Consider the following 21,557-nt stretch of genomic DNA (forward strand, 5'->3'; position numbering starts at 1 on the left):
TCTAAAGATGCCAATCTTATATTTCCAAAACAAGCAAACTTTCTTTAGGATAAGATGAGAAGATTTTGAACAGAAAGGGATGTTAAAGATCATTTAGTCAAAGCCCCTAATTTTTTATTTACAAGATATATGCATGGGTAATTTTTTAGCATTGACAGTTGCAAAACCTTTTGTTCCAATTTTTCCCCTCCTTCCTCTCCTCCTCTCCCCCAGATGGCAGGTAGAACAATACATGTTAAAAATGTTAAAGTATATGTTAAATACAATATATGTATGTACAAAGCCCCTAATTTTAAAAATTAGGGAAATTGAGACTCAGAAAGGCAAACTGAATTGCCCAAGATCATTTTGATAATAAGTAGCAGAGTGAAGAGGTGAACCCAATGCCACTGATTACATATCCAGTTGGACTGAAAAGTTTTGATCCCATTTTATTTTATTTATTTTATTTACCTTCTTTCACTGTTCTTTCCAGCTCATTAAATCCAACTACAAAATACAGGCAACATGTTCTATACACATTTGCTTATGAGCAAGCGAGGGCCATTGGCCAAAATATGGCTTGCAGCTCACTGGGAGAAGAAGCTCACAAAAGCTCATATATTTGAATGTAATTTAGAGGCAACTATTGAAAAAATCCTGTCGCCTAAGGTATGTAATTGGTTGAAGTAGAATCCTATTTGTGGGGAGGAAAGGGATTAAAAAAAAAACCAATTGGATGGACTATGGACTTTATTCCCCTTTTCTAAATTCCTATAGCATCCCTTTTCTACATTATTCATTTTGGCACCTAGTCATACACCAGTGTTCATTCAATAACTGTCTGTTAAGCATTTACGACATTCAAAGTATTGTGCTATATTTTGTCTCTGATATAATTTAACCATTTCATAGGCTCACTAGAAAGATTCTTATAAAGTCGTCTAGTCCAGCCCCCTTATTTTGTAAATGAGGAAGCTGACTTGCCCAATGTCACACAGGTAATAATGATAAGTAATAACTGGGATTCCAGCTCAGGTTTATAATTCCAAATACAGGATTTCATCTATAGTAAATACAACACTGCTATGTTTTCTATTTAGGTGACAACAAATGTACATAGATTGGTCCCTGAGAAGAAAAGACAATGTTAGACCACATTTTAATTCTTGTTATAAATAATCCTCTAGTACAGTGCTGTGCATATAGTATACATTCACTAAATGCTTGTTGAATGAATGAAAAATATTTAATAAATCTTTATATTATATAATTCTTGTAATAATAATACCATATTGTTTTTTTCACTTCTTCTCTTTGCATTTCACTTAAGTAGTTCGTTGCTTTCGATGACTATGAGAAAACTTTGAATAGGAAATACTTTTGAAAAGCTAAGGAAATATCTAGGAAATCTTTTTTAAAAGATAAGGAAATATCTGTGATCTTTAAACAGATATAATTCTTATTGACTTGATGAATTCTAAAAAAAATATTTCTGTATCCTAAGTTCCTTATAAACTGATATTCTAAAAAAACCTAACTTACATATTTTTTAAAAGGTAAAAATTGCACTGCGGACTTCAGGACATTTGCTATTAGGAGTGGTTCGAATCTATCACAGGAAGGCAAAATATCTTTTGGCAGACTGTAATGAAGCTTTTGTTAAAATGAAGATGACTTTTCGCCCAGGTATGTAAAGCTATGAATTTGTTTTATTGTTTTTGATGATTTGTTGTATTTTAATTTTATTTGGAAAATTCCAGTTTGATGTATGGTATTGATTTCAAAGTAAATGTTGTGAATTTAAAATTCCTTTTGACTAAAATCTAAATTTCAAAAACTAGGGTCTCATTTTTAATGATTTTTTCCTTCCACGTTTGCATAGAAAGGTAAAAATTCCTCCCAAAAGTTGTATTATTTCACATTTTAAAAAATGTTTAATGTATCAAATAGCATTAAAACCATCCAAAGTGCATAATAATATTCCTTTAAAAACCTCTAAAGATAAAATAAGATTGATTAAAAATAACTATAACTAGTTTTAAAAATCTTTTAAGGGCTTAAATAATTTATGAAGATACTCCAAAGTATGTCAGAGTACAATTGTGATAGTTACAAAATCTTAAAATATAATTCAGCTACATTGTGCAAATGTCAGGTTTTCTTCTCATTTTTCATAATATTAATGAAAGTTACCACTGAATTTATATTTCATTACATGTGGTATATGGTTGAGAATATTTTACTTCCCACAGTATCAGTATTTTTTTGACCAGCCTAGGTTTAAGTATGAAAAGAACCCTGGACTTTGTTTGAGAAGACCTAGATTCCAGTCCCAAGGATATGAATTAACTAGTTGTGTGACCTTGGACAAACTATTTAATTTCAATAAGCATAGATTTCTTTTTCTGTAATATAGGGATAATATTTGAACTATAAGGACAAATGAGATTATTTATATATGTTATGTGTGTGTGTTTGTGTGTGTGTCTCTCTCTCTGTGTGTGTACCATGTGTGTATATATGCATTTTAACATAATTTTTAATTTTAAAGCATCATGTAAATATGATTGTTATGTTTATTTCCTTTAGGACTAGTTGATCTTCCAGAAGAGAATTTTGAAGCTGCTTATAATTCTATCACATTACCAGAAGAATTTCATGACTTTGATAACCAGTTACCCAATGTGAAGTAAATTGTTTTTCTTATGTTTCTACATCCCCAGTAATAATCTACTTCAATATCTTATCATGGCTTAGATGTGACTTGGCTTCTTAGTATATTTGCCAGTTCAGTATAAACCTATCACCCAATTTTAGGTATTAACATAGCTAAATGAATAGTGACCCATCACCAGAGGGTTGGACACCAAGAAAGGAGTTTTTCTGGCTCTTATAGCTCATAAAGACAGTATGTTAAGGCAGGGAGAGTTTATCATCTCCATTGGTAGAGGGTATACTCACATTGATGAAATATGAATCTTTTGAAATCATAAAGTATTTTTCCATATGTCTTGGTTAAACAGGGTCTTAAATTTTTTCTTACATGTTAATGTTTAAATTTTCTTCAGAGAAATGGATTAAGTTTTATAGAGGATTACCTAGTAATTTGCTGAATATATCTATCAAAAGTTTGAATTTATTATAAACAAAAATTAACTATAAAGTTAACTTTTTCCTTGCTAAAAACATGTTTTCTGGTTCTCTGATGAAATACAAAAGAAGGGAGGGCATTACATTTTTTAAAAAATTGAACAGTTTTGAAGATCTTGAAATAATTTCTTATAAATTACCTTATGAACCCAGGAAAAGAAGGTGGTGGTGGTGATTTACAGTTCATGATCATTAAATATGCAAACCAAACCAATAATATAAATGTGCCACTTCACTGAACTCAGACACACTATTCGTGCCTGTACAGTGCTGAAGGGAAGCAATGATAGGAGAGATTACAAGAAAGATACTTTGTAACAGGATCAAGCAAAAGAGAATTTTTCTCTAAACTTGTGAGACTTCCATTTCTCTTCAATCTTGGTCTTATCCTTTAAATTGTAAACATAAAATGCATGGGTAAATTTGCACTTTTGACTAGTTGCTATCATTCATCAAGTTATTTGCCAAAACAGGACAATATTTTGCCAATATTTGTATCAGTGTATATCAGCTGAAAAAAGTCTGTGGCTATCTCATATAATTTATTCCTATGGAATTAACTAATGATTTATAAAATATACAGCTGATAAAATAATGACCTTATATTTCATATTTTTAGAATGAAATCATTTAGGGAGTAGAGTATAGACTCTCCAACCTAGTTATAAAATCATGGTGCTTTTTTTCATGCAATAACTTGGATTTTAAACTTCTCTTTAGTGCTATTGATGTTTCTGAGCACTTTACTCTGCACCAGAGCAAAGCTGAAGACATTACACTTAGAGAAGATTTCAGTAATGATCTGCTTTTTCAAGCTGGAAGTTTTGGTGAGAATATTGTAGAAGTTAGAAAATAAATCATAAACAAGTTTACTTTTATTTCTGTGCTGAATTGAATCTAAATTGTATCTTAGGTCTACTCTGTCTTTTTCCTTACACTGATGCTGACTTTGGCTAAATCCTTATTTCCTCATGCCAACAGAGCTATAACAATCTCATGCTAATCTTCTATTTTCTTATCCATTCTACTCATGATTCTTTGAACTGTCATTTTCAAAATCTGTTCCCATCCTTTTGAATCTCCCTATTTAAGAACCTATAGAGGCTTCCTGTTATTTATCAAACCTAAAGTCTTTTGCTTGCCTAAAGCCTTCTAATTCTATTTCTCTTTATCTTCCAATATCTGCTTTGTGTTTCTGCCAAGCAAATTCACTTGTCACCCCAAATATATTTCCAAATATATTGTGTCTTTGTCTTTTCCACTTCTCCAGCAATCTATATTTTCCTTCAAAAACGCATTCAAGCTAACTTCCTTCAAGAAGTCTTTCTTTAATTCTGTGCCATTCTAATGACCCCAAAGCTTTGTGCTTTTTCTGTTTATTTGTTCATTTTGTCCTATAGTAAATCACATATTAAACTATTGATTTGTAAGTACTTATATATTCTTCATGTATGTATTCCATTCAACAAGCATCTATTAAGAATAGCTAGCATTTATGTAATACTTTAAGGTTTACAAAGCATTTCATACATGTTTTCATATTTGATTCTCACATCCACCTTATGAGGAAGATGTCATTGCTATTGTTGTTATTATGATATTCTGCATCTATTTACATATGCAAAATATCCTGCCAGGCAAAACATAAATGGTTCTTACTCTTCTCCAACAAGATATTACTAGGGTCTTAGATAGCTGGAATAAAATATGTACACAAATAAAAATAGTACAAGATAAGGATGGTGTATATTGTGAGTTTGAAGCCCAGCTCCATCATTTATAAACCTTGATAAATGAGGTCAACTTAATTATCCACCTTGAGTTTCAAGTTCCTCATCTATAAAATAATAAGACTACTTATGGTGCCAACCTCATATGGTGGTTTTGAGGAAATATTTTGTAAACTCTAAAGTATTAAAACGAGATAAGTTATTTCTCTCAAATAAATTATAAAATTGAAGGTGGGAATCCTTCTGGGAATTTTGCCTTTTATTTCTGTGTATTATTAGGATTATGGGAAGGTAGGGATTAACCATACAAAAGAAATAAAGGCAAATCATTCATACAGCCTCAGTTTCCTAAACTATAATGGTAGAGTGTGAACAATCTGTCCTTGACCTAGATCTACAAATTTATGATGATTTACCATGCAAATTAATATAAGCGATTTTCCATTGCCAAAAATATCCCCTCATTTCATAGAATCCAATAAATAATATTGTTAAACCATAATAGATTTTCCTCTTGGCCTCAGGGACTTGAAACTTTAGACAATCAGAGTCCCCTTAAATCAGGCATTGACACAAAATAAGGAAGAGTTTTTCCTTAGAAAGTACTATCAAGAACACAAACTACTGATTTTCTGACAAAAATTCATCATAGCCAAATTCCTTTGGTGTTTTCTCAATCCAGGACATTGGAAAGTTTAGCAGTGTAATCAAAGACAGAATTTGTTATCTGGCATTCTTCTCTAGTAGAATAACCCTGGAATAGTTCAGAGATAATATACTCATCCAAAGAGAAAGGTATCCAGTGATATCTGACCCCTGTTACTACACTGTTTTGCTATGGCAAGATATCATCTTCCCTTTTCCTTCTATATATACTTTGATGTAATATATAGGAAGTATGATCAGGGCTAGTTTCAAACACAAACAAAATGCACCTTCCTTTCTCCTGTTTTTATATACTTGCTTGCAGGAAGTCTTTAAAAGTAGAAGAAACACTAGTATCCTACTTAGGGCTATTGATTCTACTACTGCCTATTCTACCTCACAATTTAGCTATTCTGTCTTCCTTGCTGTGTTACTACTTAGTTTTTCATGTCTGCTAAGTGCCCATAGACAAAGTTATAATATTCATTTAGTGAGATGGGAAAATCTGCTTTAGTCTTTATATTTATGTGTAATATTGTTATTTCTGATGTGATCCAAAGCAGCAAATGTTTCTTAGGGTAACAAGTTAATTTATTTAACTCTTCTTTTTTCTATAGAAGGTGAATTTTTTGTCTTACCAAAAAGACTCAATATCTTGAATGACACTCTTATGTTTTAGTTTACTAGTTAATGTTGAATTAATTTTTTTCTATTTTCATTATGGGCCTAATATGCTTGCTATTATTTCTACCTCTAGAAAGTTATAGACGTATCTCAGGTCTTACTTATCCTGGTTAATCATTTCTTTAGGTGACGAATCTGAACTACTTAGGAGACAAAGCTTCTTTGATGAGAACATATTGACACGTGACAGTACAGTTTTGGCTGGACACAGTTTTGCAAGTCTCTTTGAAGAAAAATCTATATTATTTGACACTGAAGATGGATTTGGGGATGAAGGAGTTGCAGGAGATATGATTGGTATGGTTTAAAGTATTTCATTTTAGAGGATATTTTGTTTAATAAAATTAGATTGTATTGAATTTTCAGACATGTTTCTAAAACTTCCCATCCTTTCTTCCATTACTTCCAAACTAAATAATTTCTAATGAAGAGATAATATTCTTTCTCATCAAGTCTTTCTAGTTGTACCCTTGATCTTATCCCTTTTCATTCCCCCTGACAGAGTATCCCCACAATTTCTTTATCCTTAATCTTTTACCCTTTCTAATTTGCTGGCTCCTTTACTGTAACTTATAAACTCACCCTGTTTGCAGGTTTATTGGGTTGTAGATATTTGTTATGTTTTTATTACATTTGTAGATTGCAAGAAAGGAGCCAATAAATTGGGAGGAATTTAAGTATTCTCTTTTCATTTTTAAAAACTCCTCACTACAGCCTACTATCCTCTCAATCCATATCATTTATCTCCCTTTCATAGCCAAACTCCTTTAAAAAAGTTTTATTTATTCCAATTCTAATTTCCTCCTCTCTTTTCAGCCCTTTGCAATCTACTTTCTGACCCCATCACTCAATTGAAATTGCTGTCTCCTAAAATCTCTTAATTGTTAGATACAAAATCTTTTTCTCAGAATTTATCTTTAATTGTCACAATATTTGATACTATTGGACACCCTCTTCTTCTGTATAAGTTTTCATTACATTGTTCTCTTTTAGTTCTTTTAACTGTCTGGCTACTCTTCAGTTTTTTTGGTCAAATCATATACATATTTCATTCTCTTAACTGCGAGCATCCCCTAAGACTCTTCCATGAACCCTCTTCTCTGACTTGGTGATTTCATTAGCTCCAATGGATAAAGTTATCTTCTTTACGCACTTAACTCCCACATCTATATATCTATGGCTACTCTTCCTTTAAGATACAGCTCAGATACCATCTACTTTTATAATTCCCTCAAAGGGCTAGTATTCTTTCTTCCAAACTACCTTATAGTTAAATAAAAAATTGGTATATATTTGAGTTTCTTAATTTTATATTTGTTCTGTATATACACACATTTATACTTGTTTTTCCCCTTACATTGTAAGTGCCTTGTGAGTGGGGATTATTTCATTCTTTGTATTTGTATCCCCAGCATTTAGAATAGTGTCTGCTACCAACTAGATGACATAGATTGCCACGTAGATCTGGCATGTAGATTAATTGAATTATGAAACATAAAAAATTTTGTACAAAATTGTTTATATTTTATCTTGGAGGCTGTTGGGAGCCACTGAATATTCTTGAAAAGACATGACACAGACCTATATTTCAGGAATATTATTTTGTAGGCTTCATAGAGGATTGATTGAATTTAGGACACACTAGAAACTGAAAGATCCATCAGAAAGGTATTGAAATAATGCAGATGATTAGTGTCTCCAAATTTGCACTTCATCACTATACTACATTATTTCAGCCACTCAGCGTACTAAAAAAATCTATCTTTTAAGTCTTTCTATCTCTAATAATTCTGTGGCATGAATTAGGAACATGGATCTGGGAATAAGTATTTGTTATAGTATAGCCAAAGTTTGTTTAGTTATTCAGTAAACATTTTCTAAGATGGGAGCTTAGGGAAAATAGATTTTGTTCTAAAAACAAGGACTCAGAGACTAACTATGTAGCTAGGTAAGACAGTAGATAGAATATTGGGCCTGGAATCAGTCAGACTCATCTTTATGAGTTCAGTCCCAGCCTCAGATACTTACTAGCTGTGTGACCCTGGATAAATCACTTAACCCTATTTGCCTCAGTTTCTTCTCCTGTAAAATGAGCTGGAGAAGGAAATGGCAAACCACTGCAGTATCTTTGCCAGGACAACTTCAAATGGAGTTATGAAATGTTGGACATAACTGAAATGACTGAACAACAATAACAAAGAAGTTCTAAAAGACAGAGGTAAAGAAGAAGTACATTCTGGCCATTAGAGTAAAAATCTGTTTGAAGACCTAGAGATTGGAGATGAACTGCTGTGTAGGAAAAGCTAATTTGGCTGGACTTAAAGGGTTCAAAGGGGAATACTGTATAATAATACGGGAAGATAGAATGGACAAAGGTTATGAAAAGTTCTAAATGCTATTTGTATTTGAACCTAGAGATGCAAGGGATCCATTAGATTTTGAGCTTATTGAGAAGGGGAATGACATGTTCAGACTTTTACTTTAGGAATATTTAAGTCTTTTCTTCTTTCCAGTCTTGTTTCCTTTCCTATAAAATTAAAGGATTAGACTAGTGGATTTTTGAATTCCCTTCTAGTTCTATGTGTGATGAATTTATTAGTCCCTTTAAGTCTCAGTTTTATCATTTCGAAAATGTAAAACATGACTTGTATTGTCTATCCCATGAGAATTTTGTGATGAAAACATTTAGAAAATTACAAATCTTAACATAAATTTCAGGGTTTTATTATTATATAGGTACCATATAAAGTCGTAAGATGCACATATACCAGAGAGATGTTACTAGTTTTTCCAAAAATTAGAATTTGATAAAATAAATTTAACACTAAAATCCTATGGAATATAATTTAATCTCTTTTTTTGAATCATACTATAGATATGCAGAATTGCCAGTAAATACAGAATTTAAGTTGATGAAATATCATGTAATATCAGAAATAATTTGCTGAACTACAATATTAACTATGGTTAAATAAACTTATTAGCATCATAATTATCCTAAATTTTGTTACATTTGATTATATATCATATGGTTTTAGTTTTACAAGTGATATAAAACCAGTGATACAAGTGACATAAAACTAAATCAGCCAAATATTGAAACTGCATTCAACACATTTTATTCAACATTTATTTTCAAAAGTATACTTTTCAAACTTTCCATGATAAAGTTACATATTATGTTTTAAAGACAATCTGTTACAAGATGACCACAATATCCTGTTGGAAGACTTTGATTTGGAAAAAGAAATTTCTCTGCCTCCTGAGCCTCTTGAATCATCTGAGTCAATAGTTGGTGAGTTCTGATTTGTATTTAGGTACTTCCTGAAAAAAAAATGAACATTCAACTTCAGTATCATAAGCCCTAATTTGATATGGTACTATAATAAGAAAGAGATGATAATACTTTCAAGTCTTAGAATTCTAGGAGACCAGGGTGGTAGTTTGAGTTCTGAGATGGCCTAGCCTGGAAATCTTGCTACCTGGGAAAAGGAGTGATTACATAGTATTAGTTATAAAAGCACTTTTAAGTGATTTGCCTAAGTACTGTGCTTTTGAAATTACTTATATTGACCTATTTGGATACTTCAGGGACCTGTGATTTCATCAGTATAGATGGAATTTTAAATTGCAGCTTCTTTACACATTAGTAGGTAGTCTTTATGGATTTTCAGGGCTGAAAAGTATTTTGGGATTAAGTGGTAAAATATGTATTATCTATAAATATGCATATATACATATAGTTTATAATAATGTAACTGTATAGTTAATTATTAGTATTTTCCCACTTGAAATAAATGTAGACTTAACTCACATAATAATCCTTTAATTCTTTAATAAGAATTTAAGTATTACAGTTATAATTAATTCCCATTCTGACTATTCTCACTTTTCAATATTAGATTTTCTTTTGACCCTGGATTAGAAATGTGAGCAGAGGGAGAGTTATACATGAATATGTTCCTTATGGATCCATAATTATTAGCAAATAATTTATAGTATGTATCCACTGTTTTTAATTTATTTATAAGGTTACTATTGCACTTAGTTCTTTTATTATTCTATAATTAGCAGCACTACTTCTTTGTGGCATATTTATTTTAATAAGATTATCATTATGTATTCAATAGGAGCAACAAACAATTCCGAGTCTGTCTATCCACCTAACAGTCAGCAAATGAATGGAAATATGCCAATGGAAAATGAAGAAGAGGAATTTACCCTTGATCCAATTGATCCTAGAGGTCAGAGTCATATTTGGGTTTTTTCTTGAATATAAAAGGATTAAAACCTAGAACATAATCATATCTGGGATATTATGGAGTGTGATAATGTATTTGAACACCTATGAAGTATGGCAAGGAGTAGGTACAATAATAGAATTTATAATACAGTAGGAGTGTAATGAAGGAACCGTGAGATGATGCATCTTTTATATTTAGCACTTATTAAATTCTATATCCAATTTGGTGTTGTATAAAATTTAAAGGTGGTTAATTGATGAAATGTTGGGAAAAAATCTATGAGGAAATATTGAAGACTGAGGTGAAAGACTCCCTCAACATAAAGCAAAAGTGTGGAATGGAAGAGACAAAATGACAGTGATAATCTTCACATCTGTGTAGGAATTTGGTGGAGCGAGGGTGGTTAATCATCTCCAAGTATAATAGAATAAGAGAAAATAGACTTAGATTGTTGGTGAGATATAATAAATAAAACCAAGAAACCTCCTGTGGTGAAGCCTATCAGACACTAGAATGGATTGTGAAAGAAAGTTGTAGAATTCCTTTCTCAAAAGAGCTTTAAAAGTTAGATTAGTATTCTGTTTGGGAGATGGTGTAGACATTTCTGTCTAAACTCCTTCATAAAGTACTGATATTCTATACAAAATTATTCATGTTGATTCTGTGATAAAATTTCATTGCACATATCAAAAATATTCAATACATGTACATTTTTTCTAAATGATAAAAATCTATTTTGTTCCAAAATTTCTGACCCCTATTATCCCAATGGATATTCTGTACTGCCCAAATTCCCAGGATTTGCATTTATGAATTTTATCAGATTTCAAAATTATCTTTTACCAAATTAGTTTGGGAATAGCTGGTATAGAAATGACAGAATGAACTAGATACTATATGACCTCTGGAAGTTTCTTCTACTTCCAGAGGTTCATTACAAAAGTAAATGATATTGTTTCTCCACTGACATCCTTGTATTACAGCTATAAGTTATGAGAGAAGGCACCATATGTACCATGGTTGGGACCAAAAGCAACTGTGTGTGTGTGTGTGTGTGTGTGTGTGTGTGTGTGTGTGTGTGTGTGTGTACATGCTCATCTTTTTGTCTGTCTCTCTGTCTCTGGTATGCTATTTCCCCAATGCTCTGAGAGATACTTGTCAAAGTAAATTATTTAAGATCTACTAGCCACGAAGTGAATCTCCACCTGAACTGAGAAGGAGATAGGGAGGAGGAAAGCGATAGGAATTCTCACTCCAGGAAATTCTGCAGAATACATTATTATGCTCTTGAGACCCAGGAAGAGAAAAATGCAGCAAAATATGATACAAATCCCTCAGACACAATTATAATAAGGAGCTTAACTCATCAAATTTATGTATGTTTCTTAGATATTGCACAGGGAAGGAAAAGCAAACGTAAGAAGAAGCTGCTTATTGATCCAGTGAAGGAAATCAGCAGCAAGACCATGCACAAACAGCTTAGTAACTTTATGGATACACTGACTGTGTTGGAACTAGCACCGCCTACCAGACGTTTGATGATGTGGAAGGAAACAGGAGGAGTAGATACCCTTTTGTCAAGTGCTACCCAGTTTCTGATTAATCCTGAACTTAAAATGGTAAACGTTTCTGTCTTTTTATACTGACATAACTTTATATTATGTATCAGTAACAGAGCTGTTACACATCCTTTTTTAAAATTTTGTGTAAATAGAATTAAAATACTTAAGATACTGATCTAAATGGATGCAGCATAGTTCACTAAGAAAACAAAATAAAACAAAACAAAACCACCTTTCTTGTGGTTAAAAAAAATTTTTTTTGAATTCAAGTCCTTTTTCCCCTATTGTGATCTCTCCTTAATCCCTTATTGTCTCTGAGCCTCCATCTTGTTATTTTTCAAATATGGGTTCTACATTATAGTTTTAGAGCCCAAATGAACTTGGAAGTTCATTTTACAGAGCTGAGGTTCCAAGAAGTTAAGTGAGTAACTTGCCTTAAATCACAATGATAATAAGGATCAGAGTCATGATTTTAATGAAAATCGCTGGGCTACAAATCCAGCACTCTTTCCACTGTACTCAGATGTTTTTCTTTGTTCTCTTTCCTAGGATTGTTGTGTGAATCAAGAAAAATACTAGATGAAATATAAATAGCCAAATGCTGTAAATGTTCACTCTACATTATATGTTACATCACTTTTATATCTTATCACTTCTGTATATGGTTATATATCATTGGTTTACTTTATGGCATAATTTGTTGATTTTCTTTACTTACAAAAATCCAAGAAACATAAATATGTTTTCACAGTTGTTCAGAAAATGCTTTCAGTCAACTGGCTTTAAACATAAAAGAAAATTGTTACAGATGGGATCTGAAAAGGAAAATGCAAGAAACAATGACCTAGGTAAGATTTCAAATCTGTAGAGACCTCTTTTACACTAAACATAGCTATCCTTTTAGAGTATAAATGTTTTTGCCTAACCCACCCATGTCCAAATTCATCCTCCAAAAGCAATTTTAAAGTTAAAGAAATTGCTTCATTGACATTTCATTTTCTTTCTGATTGATGTAATTTTTATTTAAAAAATTTTGTTGATAAGAAATATTTATGTAAGAACTATGCCTAAAATTTGGTTTTTGCTACTCTGGCAAAAAAAAAAAATTCCTAATTTCCTAATTTTATAGACAGAAGTAGTAAAGGTTAATTATATATATTATATATAACCTATATATATATTAAAAATATTAATTATATTAGAAAATTTAATTAGAAACAAACAGCTAGTGTAGTGTTCTCTTCTTTTCTAGAATATGATGGTTCTCTGTGAGCAGGTTTCTTGGGGAGGTTTCTGAAAGCAGCCTTAGTTTCAGTTCCATGTAATAATCACCTCAAATGCAGCCAGATGTTAAAAGTTTAAATCCTTTATTGTCTCCTTCAAAATAGCCCGGTTAGTTTTCTTAGAGGCCTATCTCCCTCCTTGGTTCCAAGAGCTCTTGCAACTTGTCTGCCAGCTTCAGCCTCGAGCTCTCTCTGAATCTTGGTTCTCCTCTTCTCCACTGACTGACTCCACTGACTCAGCTCCTTTTATGCTCTTTTAGAGGTGTAAACTCAAAGGTTGACTCCTCCTCAGAGAGTGGGATTGTGGAAGGTGTAACTTGTGAATCTCCAGGACTTGTGAACTCTAATGTGTAAACTCTCTTAAAGGTGTGAGCTCTAATGTGTAAACCAATTACATAAACATTGTTTCTATCAACTCTAATTACTTAACACCTTGTAAGGATTCTAACAAGCTGGGTATATTATATGTACTTTTAGACAATATGTTCTTTTATTTATTCCAGTTCTGATGCTATGTATATTACTTATCCATTCCAATTCAAAGTTCCTCACCTAGAACATGAGCATAATATCTATAATTCCTACTTTGCTGGAAAGTTGTGAGGATCAAATGAGATAAACTGAAAAATACAAACACCTAGAAAAGTTGTCATTATTTATTCAGCAGCTATTTAGTAATTTATTAAATGCATGTATGTAAATACCTTTATACACATATGTATATATATACATGTATGTATATCTCCAGTATGGTAAATCAATTACACAGTAAAAAAGGCTTTTTTTAAATCATGAAAAAATAAGATGTTATAGATACTATTATGTAAAAATCAATGTAGATATATTGTATCTAGGATATACTGCAACATATCCAACATATAAAGGACTGCTTGCCATCTAGGGGAGGGGGTGAAGGGAGGGAGGGGAAAAAAAAATCGGAAAAGAAACGAGTGCAAGGGATAATGTTGTCAATATAAAGTAATCATTAAATAAAAATTAAAAAAAATCAATGTAGAAATTTTTTTTTCTTAGGATTTGGCTTTATAATCTATAAGTAGCAAAAATTTACAGATACATATGGTTGATAATTTCCATTTTGAAGATTTTTGTCTTACATGGTATTTTTAATGTAATTGAATAATTCCCTATACTTATTTATAAAAATAAATATAAAATTTATATTCTTTTCCCAAAAGCAAGGGGTTCCCAAAGTAGTGATTGGAATAACCTAGATTTGTGGTTCATTTCATTTGAAATGTTATTGTTGTCTTTACATAATATACTATATGTATATATAGTTCTGCTGTTTTCACTCTATATCACTTAATATGTCTTCTTATATTTTTTGAATTCCTCATATTTATCATTTAACTATGGCATAATCACATTCCATTTCATTCATATGATCATAATTTGTTTTGTCATTTGCTAATCAATGTACACTTAGCTTAATTATACTTTTTCAAAAATACAAATAGTGTTGCCAGAAATATTTTTGTATAGATAGGTATTTTTTTTCCTGTCAGTAAACTTCTTAGGAAATATTTCTAGGTGAGGAATGACAAGAAGAGTAAGCATTTATGTACTGTCTCCTCGCACTGTACTAAGCATTCACTCTTGATTTTTTTAATAGTTGTTCTTTACATTTACATTGTTACAATCACTGTATATATTGTTTTCTTGGCTCTGCTTACTTCATTCTGCATCAGTTCACAACTGATCTTTCCATGTTTCTTTTTATTTTTTTACATTTGTTATATTAACACATAATACAATTTGTTTAGCCATTCCCCAAGTGATGAGCATCTACCTTGTTTCCAATTCTTAGCTATTAGCAAAAGTGCTCTAAATATCTTGGCATATCTGGAAATTTTCTTCTTATCAATGGATTTCTTGAGGCCTGAGAGTGGAATCTCTGAGTCAAAGGATATGAACATTTCAATCACTTATTGCATAATTATACATTGCTTTCTAAAACAGTTGTACTATTTTACAGCTCTACCAACAATGAAATTGTGTGCTTATATTTCTACATTGACTATTCTTATCTTTTTTAAATCTTTCTCATTTGAAGAGTGGGAGATGAAATATTTTTTATTTGACATTCTTGATCTTTTTGTCATTCCATGTAAATTTTGTTGTCATTTTGTCCAATTATATAGTCATACTATTACTATTTTGATCAGTATAATATTAAATGTGGATTAATTTGGGAAGTATCACTGTTAAAAATGCATTAAGCACCTACTATATTCAAGACACCATGCAAGGTGTTAGAAATATTAAAATGAAAAATAAAACATTTCCTGTTTTCAAGGAATTTATATTTTATTTGATGGGCAGGAATATAACAAGGACACAGAATACAGAATTTAATACAGAATAATTTCAAGGTGCAGAGCTCATTAGCAACTGAGGGATCAGAAAAGGTCTTATATGGGAAGTGACACCTGAGCTGTCATCAGACGAAGTTAGAGAATCTGAAAAATGTGAGAAGTGGAGGTGAGAAGGGAGTACATTCTAGAACTTCTGTACAAAGGCATAAATGCAGTTAATGCTGATATGGTATAGCTTCTAAGGAAATGTAATGATGGTTTTGGGGTCTCCTGACCTTGGGGGATTCTGTTCTGGGAATCTATCTGATTCCAAAGTCCTCTGGCTTCCCCACCTCTACTACTCAACAAAGGAATGCTATTCTGACAATCTGCCTGATTCTGGAGACCACTCTTCAATTCATTGCTGACTGATAACCTTGTGAATAATAAGAGACCACTCTTCCTTCCTATCTATGAGCCACAGAATTAGCATACATATGATAAAAAGCTGGATAACTGTGTCTCCTCGCTTCTGTTTATCTGCTAATTTCTTTTGGAAATCCAACCTGCTTTGTAATGGCATTACAATTACAATAAAGTTTGTCCCTTGACTTGGATATAGATTCAAGCCTGCAAATTCTTTTGAGACACCTCATGACACTACTCTATGACCCTAACTTTTGGTGTCCCCTTTCCCAACCTCAACAATACTAGTAGTTCAATTGGAATCAGAGAATATGTGAAGGAGAGTATGGACTGAAAATAAGATAATGATAATAATATCTAGCAAACATGTGTATAGTGTTTTAAGGGCTAAAAAATGCTTTATAAATGTTAACTCATTTATCCTCACAACAATCCTAGGAGGTGGGTGCTATTATTATCCTCATTTTACAGATGAGTGAACTGAGGCACAGAGAATTTAAATGACTTTTCCAGTGTCACACAGCTAATTATGTGTGAGTATTCTTAACTTATTGATTCTAAACAAGTGAAACATTCTATCCATGGTACCACTGGAAAGGAAGGTAAGAAATGCTTTTAAATACTAAATTGAGGCTTTCATGTTTTATAATAGAAGAGTGACTTATTCAGATCTATTTTTTTCTTCAAGTCTTTACTTGCATTTGTTGTAATTATTCTTATCTTTTGGGAGATTTTCTAAATTTGCAACAATTTGGGTATTGGTCAATGATTTCTCTGGTATACTCATTTCTCTAGTTTTAGTTCCTGAATTGTTTTTGTTGAAGGGCCAAGCTATACCCCTGATGCATTTTTGGGGTGGGAATGGTTGGCCTTGTTTTATTCATTCTGGGTCCTCTGGTTTCTTGTATGCTGACTTCTATTTCCCAGGCTTATGCTTACCAAGATCTTCAAAGTTCAGAGAGTTGAAACTTCAAGGCCCTCAATGATATATCAGGACAGAACGCTAGCCACCCAGCAGTTCTTGGTGCCTAACCTGATCTGTCTTGCTCCTCCAATAACCTTAGGGCTTTCTTAAAAGATCCTTCCCCTCTTCCTCCTCGCTATAGACAGAGGACCCTGAAGGCTACCAGTGTTTTGAGACCTTTTCTGTTCACATTGGTAAGGTATAAGTTTGTTTGCTAGTGTTAGCTCGGCGTTTTCTGGCAGCCCTCTTTTCTCTTGCTCAGGGACTGCTGACTTTTTAAAGTTCTGAAGTGTAAGAAATTATTTATTGTAATTTCTCATTGGAATTCTTGATCTTTATTATTGGTGTATCTGAAAATTTATGGTGTTTGGTGGCATAAGTCTGGGGGAACTGGGCAATCTGCCACCATTCAAGCAGCCATCTTAATCAGAAGTTCATTGCCTGATCATTAACATATTAAAAGATGTTGTAATATCAAGTAAAGGAAAGGAGAGCTATAAATAATTGGTTTGTGCATCATGCTGGACATTTGGAAGTTTGTGGAGAGAAATGGGAGAATGCAAGAAGGAAAGACTTACACAGATTCTACATATATATTCAACAAATGCTTGTTGATTAATTGAGTCTAAATATCCTGTAATCTCTGCTTTCCAGTTCATCCTTTTGCCTACATCATTTTCTTTACAAATTGGATGTTGGCAGTCTCTGAGTATTAATATTAAACTCCCTTTATTTCGTTGTTGATTCAGGGACTTCTGTGATAGAAGAGCCATGTAACTTGGATGAGTTAATTTATAAAAAAATGAGGAAAGATGTAATTGAAGATCTCCCATTGACTCAGTCTGAGAGTGGCAGGCATGAAGACATCAATGAAAATACTGACACTGTAGTAAGTTTATGATTATTTTAGTACAAATCTGTATTTTTACATACATAAATTCCAATGAGGAAACTCCTACTACTAAAGTAAAGCAGCAAATGTTCTACAATTTCTAGCCTAAAAGAGGTTTTCTGGGGGCATTAGTAGCTTAAGTGACTTGTGTAGGGTGAAATAGCCAGTAATCAAAAAGATGGGGCTTGAATTCAGGTTCTCTGGATTTAGAGGCTGACTCCAATATACTATCCTGCACTCCTGATGAGTTCATTAAACAGATGTATAAAAGCATACTACTTTATTTTAGTTTATTATGGGTGATTTTCTCAATTTTGGAACACAAGGTTATGCAAGGATGAATGCTGAAAACTATCTTTGCATGTATTTTGAAAAATAAAAAGCTATTATTATTATTATTAAATATATATGTGCAAAAATAAAATAAATTTTTAAAAAGAATTATTTTATCAAGACCGAACTAAGAATTGTGTGTCTCCCTGTTAGATGTTTATATAGTAGTTCATCAATCAAACATATTTTATTTCATAGATTTTCTTCAGTAATTATCACAGCTCTGCAAGGTAAAACATGATCACTATCTGCTGGCCAATAGGCACTCAGAGAGTAAATTACAAGAAATGCTATATCTAGCTTTAGAGTGAAACAAAATTTTGCTTATTATCTTAAATTCTTAATTTAACAAAGATTTATATGATTGAATTATTTGAAAGCTATTGTGCTAGGTACTAGGGAAGATAAAGACAAATAATGTCTTCTTCTTATTTTTGAGGAGCTTACTTTCTAGGTGAGGGGGAAATAAAGTATATAAACAGATTTTTTAAAATTCATATTCTCATTAGAAGCTCCTTGAAGGCAGAGCCTGATTTTTGTCTTTCCTTGTATCTCCAGAGCTTAACATCCTTAAATCCTTAGTTTACTATGCTTATTTACTGACTGAGCAAAACTTCATGCTCAAGAAAATTTCAGTTTTAAACAAATATATATGCTTTGGGATATTCTTCTAGTTGTCACTTTATTAAACCATAAGAGCTTAAATTTGTAGTTTCATTCAAAAACAAACTAATGCATTTAAAGCTTTTTACCATGCTGCACCATGTTCTTTTTTTTAAATTCAGTTTTATTTTATTTTCAGTTCCAATTTCTCTCCCTCCTCCACCCATTAAAAAGGCAAGAAAAATATGACATATATATGTGATTATGCGTAGTCATACAAAATAAATTCCTGTATAGTGATGTTCCCCTCTCTTCCCCCCAAAAAAAAGTAAGGGAGGAAAAGAAAGAGAAAAAAATATGCTTCAGTTTGTACTGGAGTCCATCAGTTCTCTGAAGGTGGACAGGATGTTTCATTATGAGTCCTTTGGAATCGGGGTTGGTCATTATGTTGATCAGTTACTGAGTCATTTAAATTTCATTATCTTTAAAATACTGCTATTATTGTATAAACTGTTGTTTTGGTTCTGATTATTTCATTTTGAATTACATCATATAAGTCTTTCTAGAATGTTATGAATCCATTTCCTTCATCATTTCTTAGAATACAAAAGCATTCCATCACATTCATATGCCATAACTTGTTCAGCCATTCCCAATTGGACATTCCCTCAGTTTCTATTTCTTTGCTATCACACAAAAGGCTGCAATAAAAATTTTTGCACATATGGATCCTTTTCTTTTAAGGCATAGGCCTACTAGTATTATTGCTAGATCAAAGGGGTTGCGAAATTTAATAGCTTTGGGGACATATTTCCAAATTGCTTTACAGAATGGTTAGACCAGTTCTCATCTTTACCAATAGACCTCACTATATTTTATTAGCAATTTAAGAGAATTCAGTATTTGTGGAAAAGAAATCAATAAACAGGTATGTGCAAGATTATGTACTAGGGATATAAAAGGAAGAAAATGATAGGTAAGAATGAGGAAGGTAAGATAGTATGCATCATTTAAAAAATCAAAATGCATATGATAATTTCAATTGTTTATTGAACATTTATTTGATAAATTCTTCAAAAAAATATGGTTGGTTTATTTCTTTTATGGTAGCCATAACCTATTCTCCCTCTTCTGAGCATTCCCCCTATTTTATTAGCTTTCCCTCTTCTTCTTCTTTCTCCTCCTTTCCCAAAATAGTGGAGAAGCCAATTTTATGTGGCACTATTAGTACTGAAGGTGAGAAAGGACATTTAAATTTTGAGTTTTCAACTTTAAGCTCTGGTTTTCTCCTCCTAGTCCTACAGGAGTGAAAGATAACTTCAGAAAGGTTTGTTTTTTAAAAGAATTTGTGTACCACATGAAAATATATAAATCAAATAGAAAACAAATATTCAGAGAAATAAGAACAGAACGAAACTCGTGAGTATATATCTTAAGATAATGCAATTTCTTGGCTCTGTTTAAAGGTAGCTAGAAATTACCTATGAAAAAACACAGTATATACTATGTTGATCCTTAAAGAGTGAAGGAAGTAGTTTCAGGAAGTTACATGGTATGGTTTTTTAAATAATCTATTAAAATATAATTCATGTGATTAATATATTTTAGAAAAGTATAATTGTCTCTGTAATAAGTACTAGCTAAAAACTCATTTATCTTTATCTTGTTTCTTTTATCAGGAAGCAATCGAAATATTTTCTTCTGGTACTGAGAAATCTTTGTCAATGAATGACGTATTGGAAAAGGATATCAAAAATTGCCAAATTGATTTGGAAAATGTATGTGTGATCCTGAGAAGGTTGTTAGGCAGTTTTATTTCCTAACACTTTTAAGTACTTAATAGTTATTCAACATCTATCTTTAGAGAACTTACATTACATTTTTTTTTATTCAATAGTCATTTAGTTCAATAGTCAATAGTCACCACTATATTGAGCATTTATTATTGAAGATGCTAAAGGAATTAAAAGGACAATAAAAATGTGCTCCCTGTCACTTTTACAACTTAAATTTAGCAGGGGGAAAAGGAACATCACAAATATACCTAAGAGGCAGCTAGGTGATGCAATGGATAGAGCATCAGCCCTGAAGTCAGGAGAACTTGAGTTCAAATCTGGCCTAGATACTTAACACTTCTTAGCTGTGTGACCCTGGGCAAGTCACTTAACCCCAATTGCCTCAGCAAACACACACACACACACACACACACACACACACACACACACACACACATACACACATACACACACACACACATATGCTGAAAGTTGCTAACTTGGGTTCATGAACCCCAAAAAGATCTGTAGATAAATTTCAGGTGATCTATCAACTTGGATGGGGAAAAAGTTTGCATCTTTATTTGAACATATTTTCCTTTGTAATCCTATGTGTTTTTATTTGTTTGCTTGTTTAATACATTTCAAAGAATTATTCTGAAAATAGTACATAGGCTTTACCACATACTAAAGGTGACTGTGACACAAAAAAAGGGCTAAGAATCCTTGATTTAACCATTTGCTAACTTTAATGCATGATACAATACAAAAGGGATAAGGGACAACTTTAGAGAATTATAAGAAAGAAACTGCTTTTGGAGTCAGGAAGAACTGAGTTTAAGTCCTACCTCTGATAAATACTGGCTGAGTAATTTTGAGCAAGTCATTCAACTTCTCAATGCTATAAGCTCCTCTCTCAGAGCAGAAACAAATATTCATTGGCAAAGGGAATTTTCTCACTAAGAGTTT

The 21,557-nt window shown here is 32.1% G+C and overlaps 1 protein-coding gene across 1 annotated transcript in view; it reads left to right on the plus strand.

Annotated features, from left to right (window-relative positions):
* Nucleotides 1-507: 507 nt before the first annotated feature.
* The window catches only part of RAD21L1 (RAD21 cohesin complex component like 1), a 31,076-nt gene continuing 10,026 nt past the window's right edge, over nucleotides 508-21,557 (plus strand). Inside the window, exons 1-11 of the mRNA XM_051979493.1 lie at nucleotides 508-651; nucleotides 1,539-1,668; nucleotides 2,572-2,671; nucleotides 3,853-3,959; nucleotides 6,318-6,488; nucleotides 9,382-9,486; nucleotides 10,322-10,435; nucleotides 11,825-12,054; nucleotides 12,749-12,845; nucleotides 17,735-17,874; nucleotides 20,493-20,591. Coding sequence (XP_051835453.1) covers nucleotides 508-651; nucleotides 1,539-1,668; nucleotides 2,572-2,671; nucleotides 3,853-3,959; nucleotides 6,318-6,488; nucleotides 9,382-9,486; nucleotides 10,322-10,435; nucleotides 11,825-12,054; nucleotides 12,749-12,845; nucleotides 17,735-17,874; nucleotides 20,493-20,591 — 1,437 coding nt within the window. The remainder of the gene's footprint in view (nucleotides 652-1,538; nucleotides 1,669-2,571; nucleotides 2,672-3,852; nucleotides 3,960-6,317; nucleotides 6,489-9,381; nucleotides 9,487-10,321; nucleotides 10,436-11,824; nucleotides 12,055-12,748; nucleotides 12,846-17,734; nucleotides 17,875-20,492; nucleotides 20,592-21,557) is intronic.

This window comes from Antechinus flavipes, chromosome 2 (assembly GCF_016432865.1).
Source record: "Antechinus flavipes isolate AdamAnt ecotype Samford, QLD, Australia chromosome 2, AdamAnt_v2, whole genome shotgun sequence".
Taxonomy (NCBI): Eukaryota; Metazoa; Chordata; class Mammalia; order Dasyuromorphia; family Dasyuridae; genus Antechinus; species Antechinus flavipes.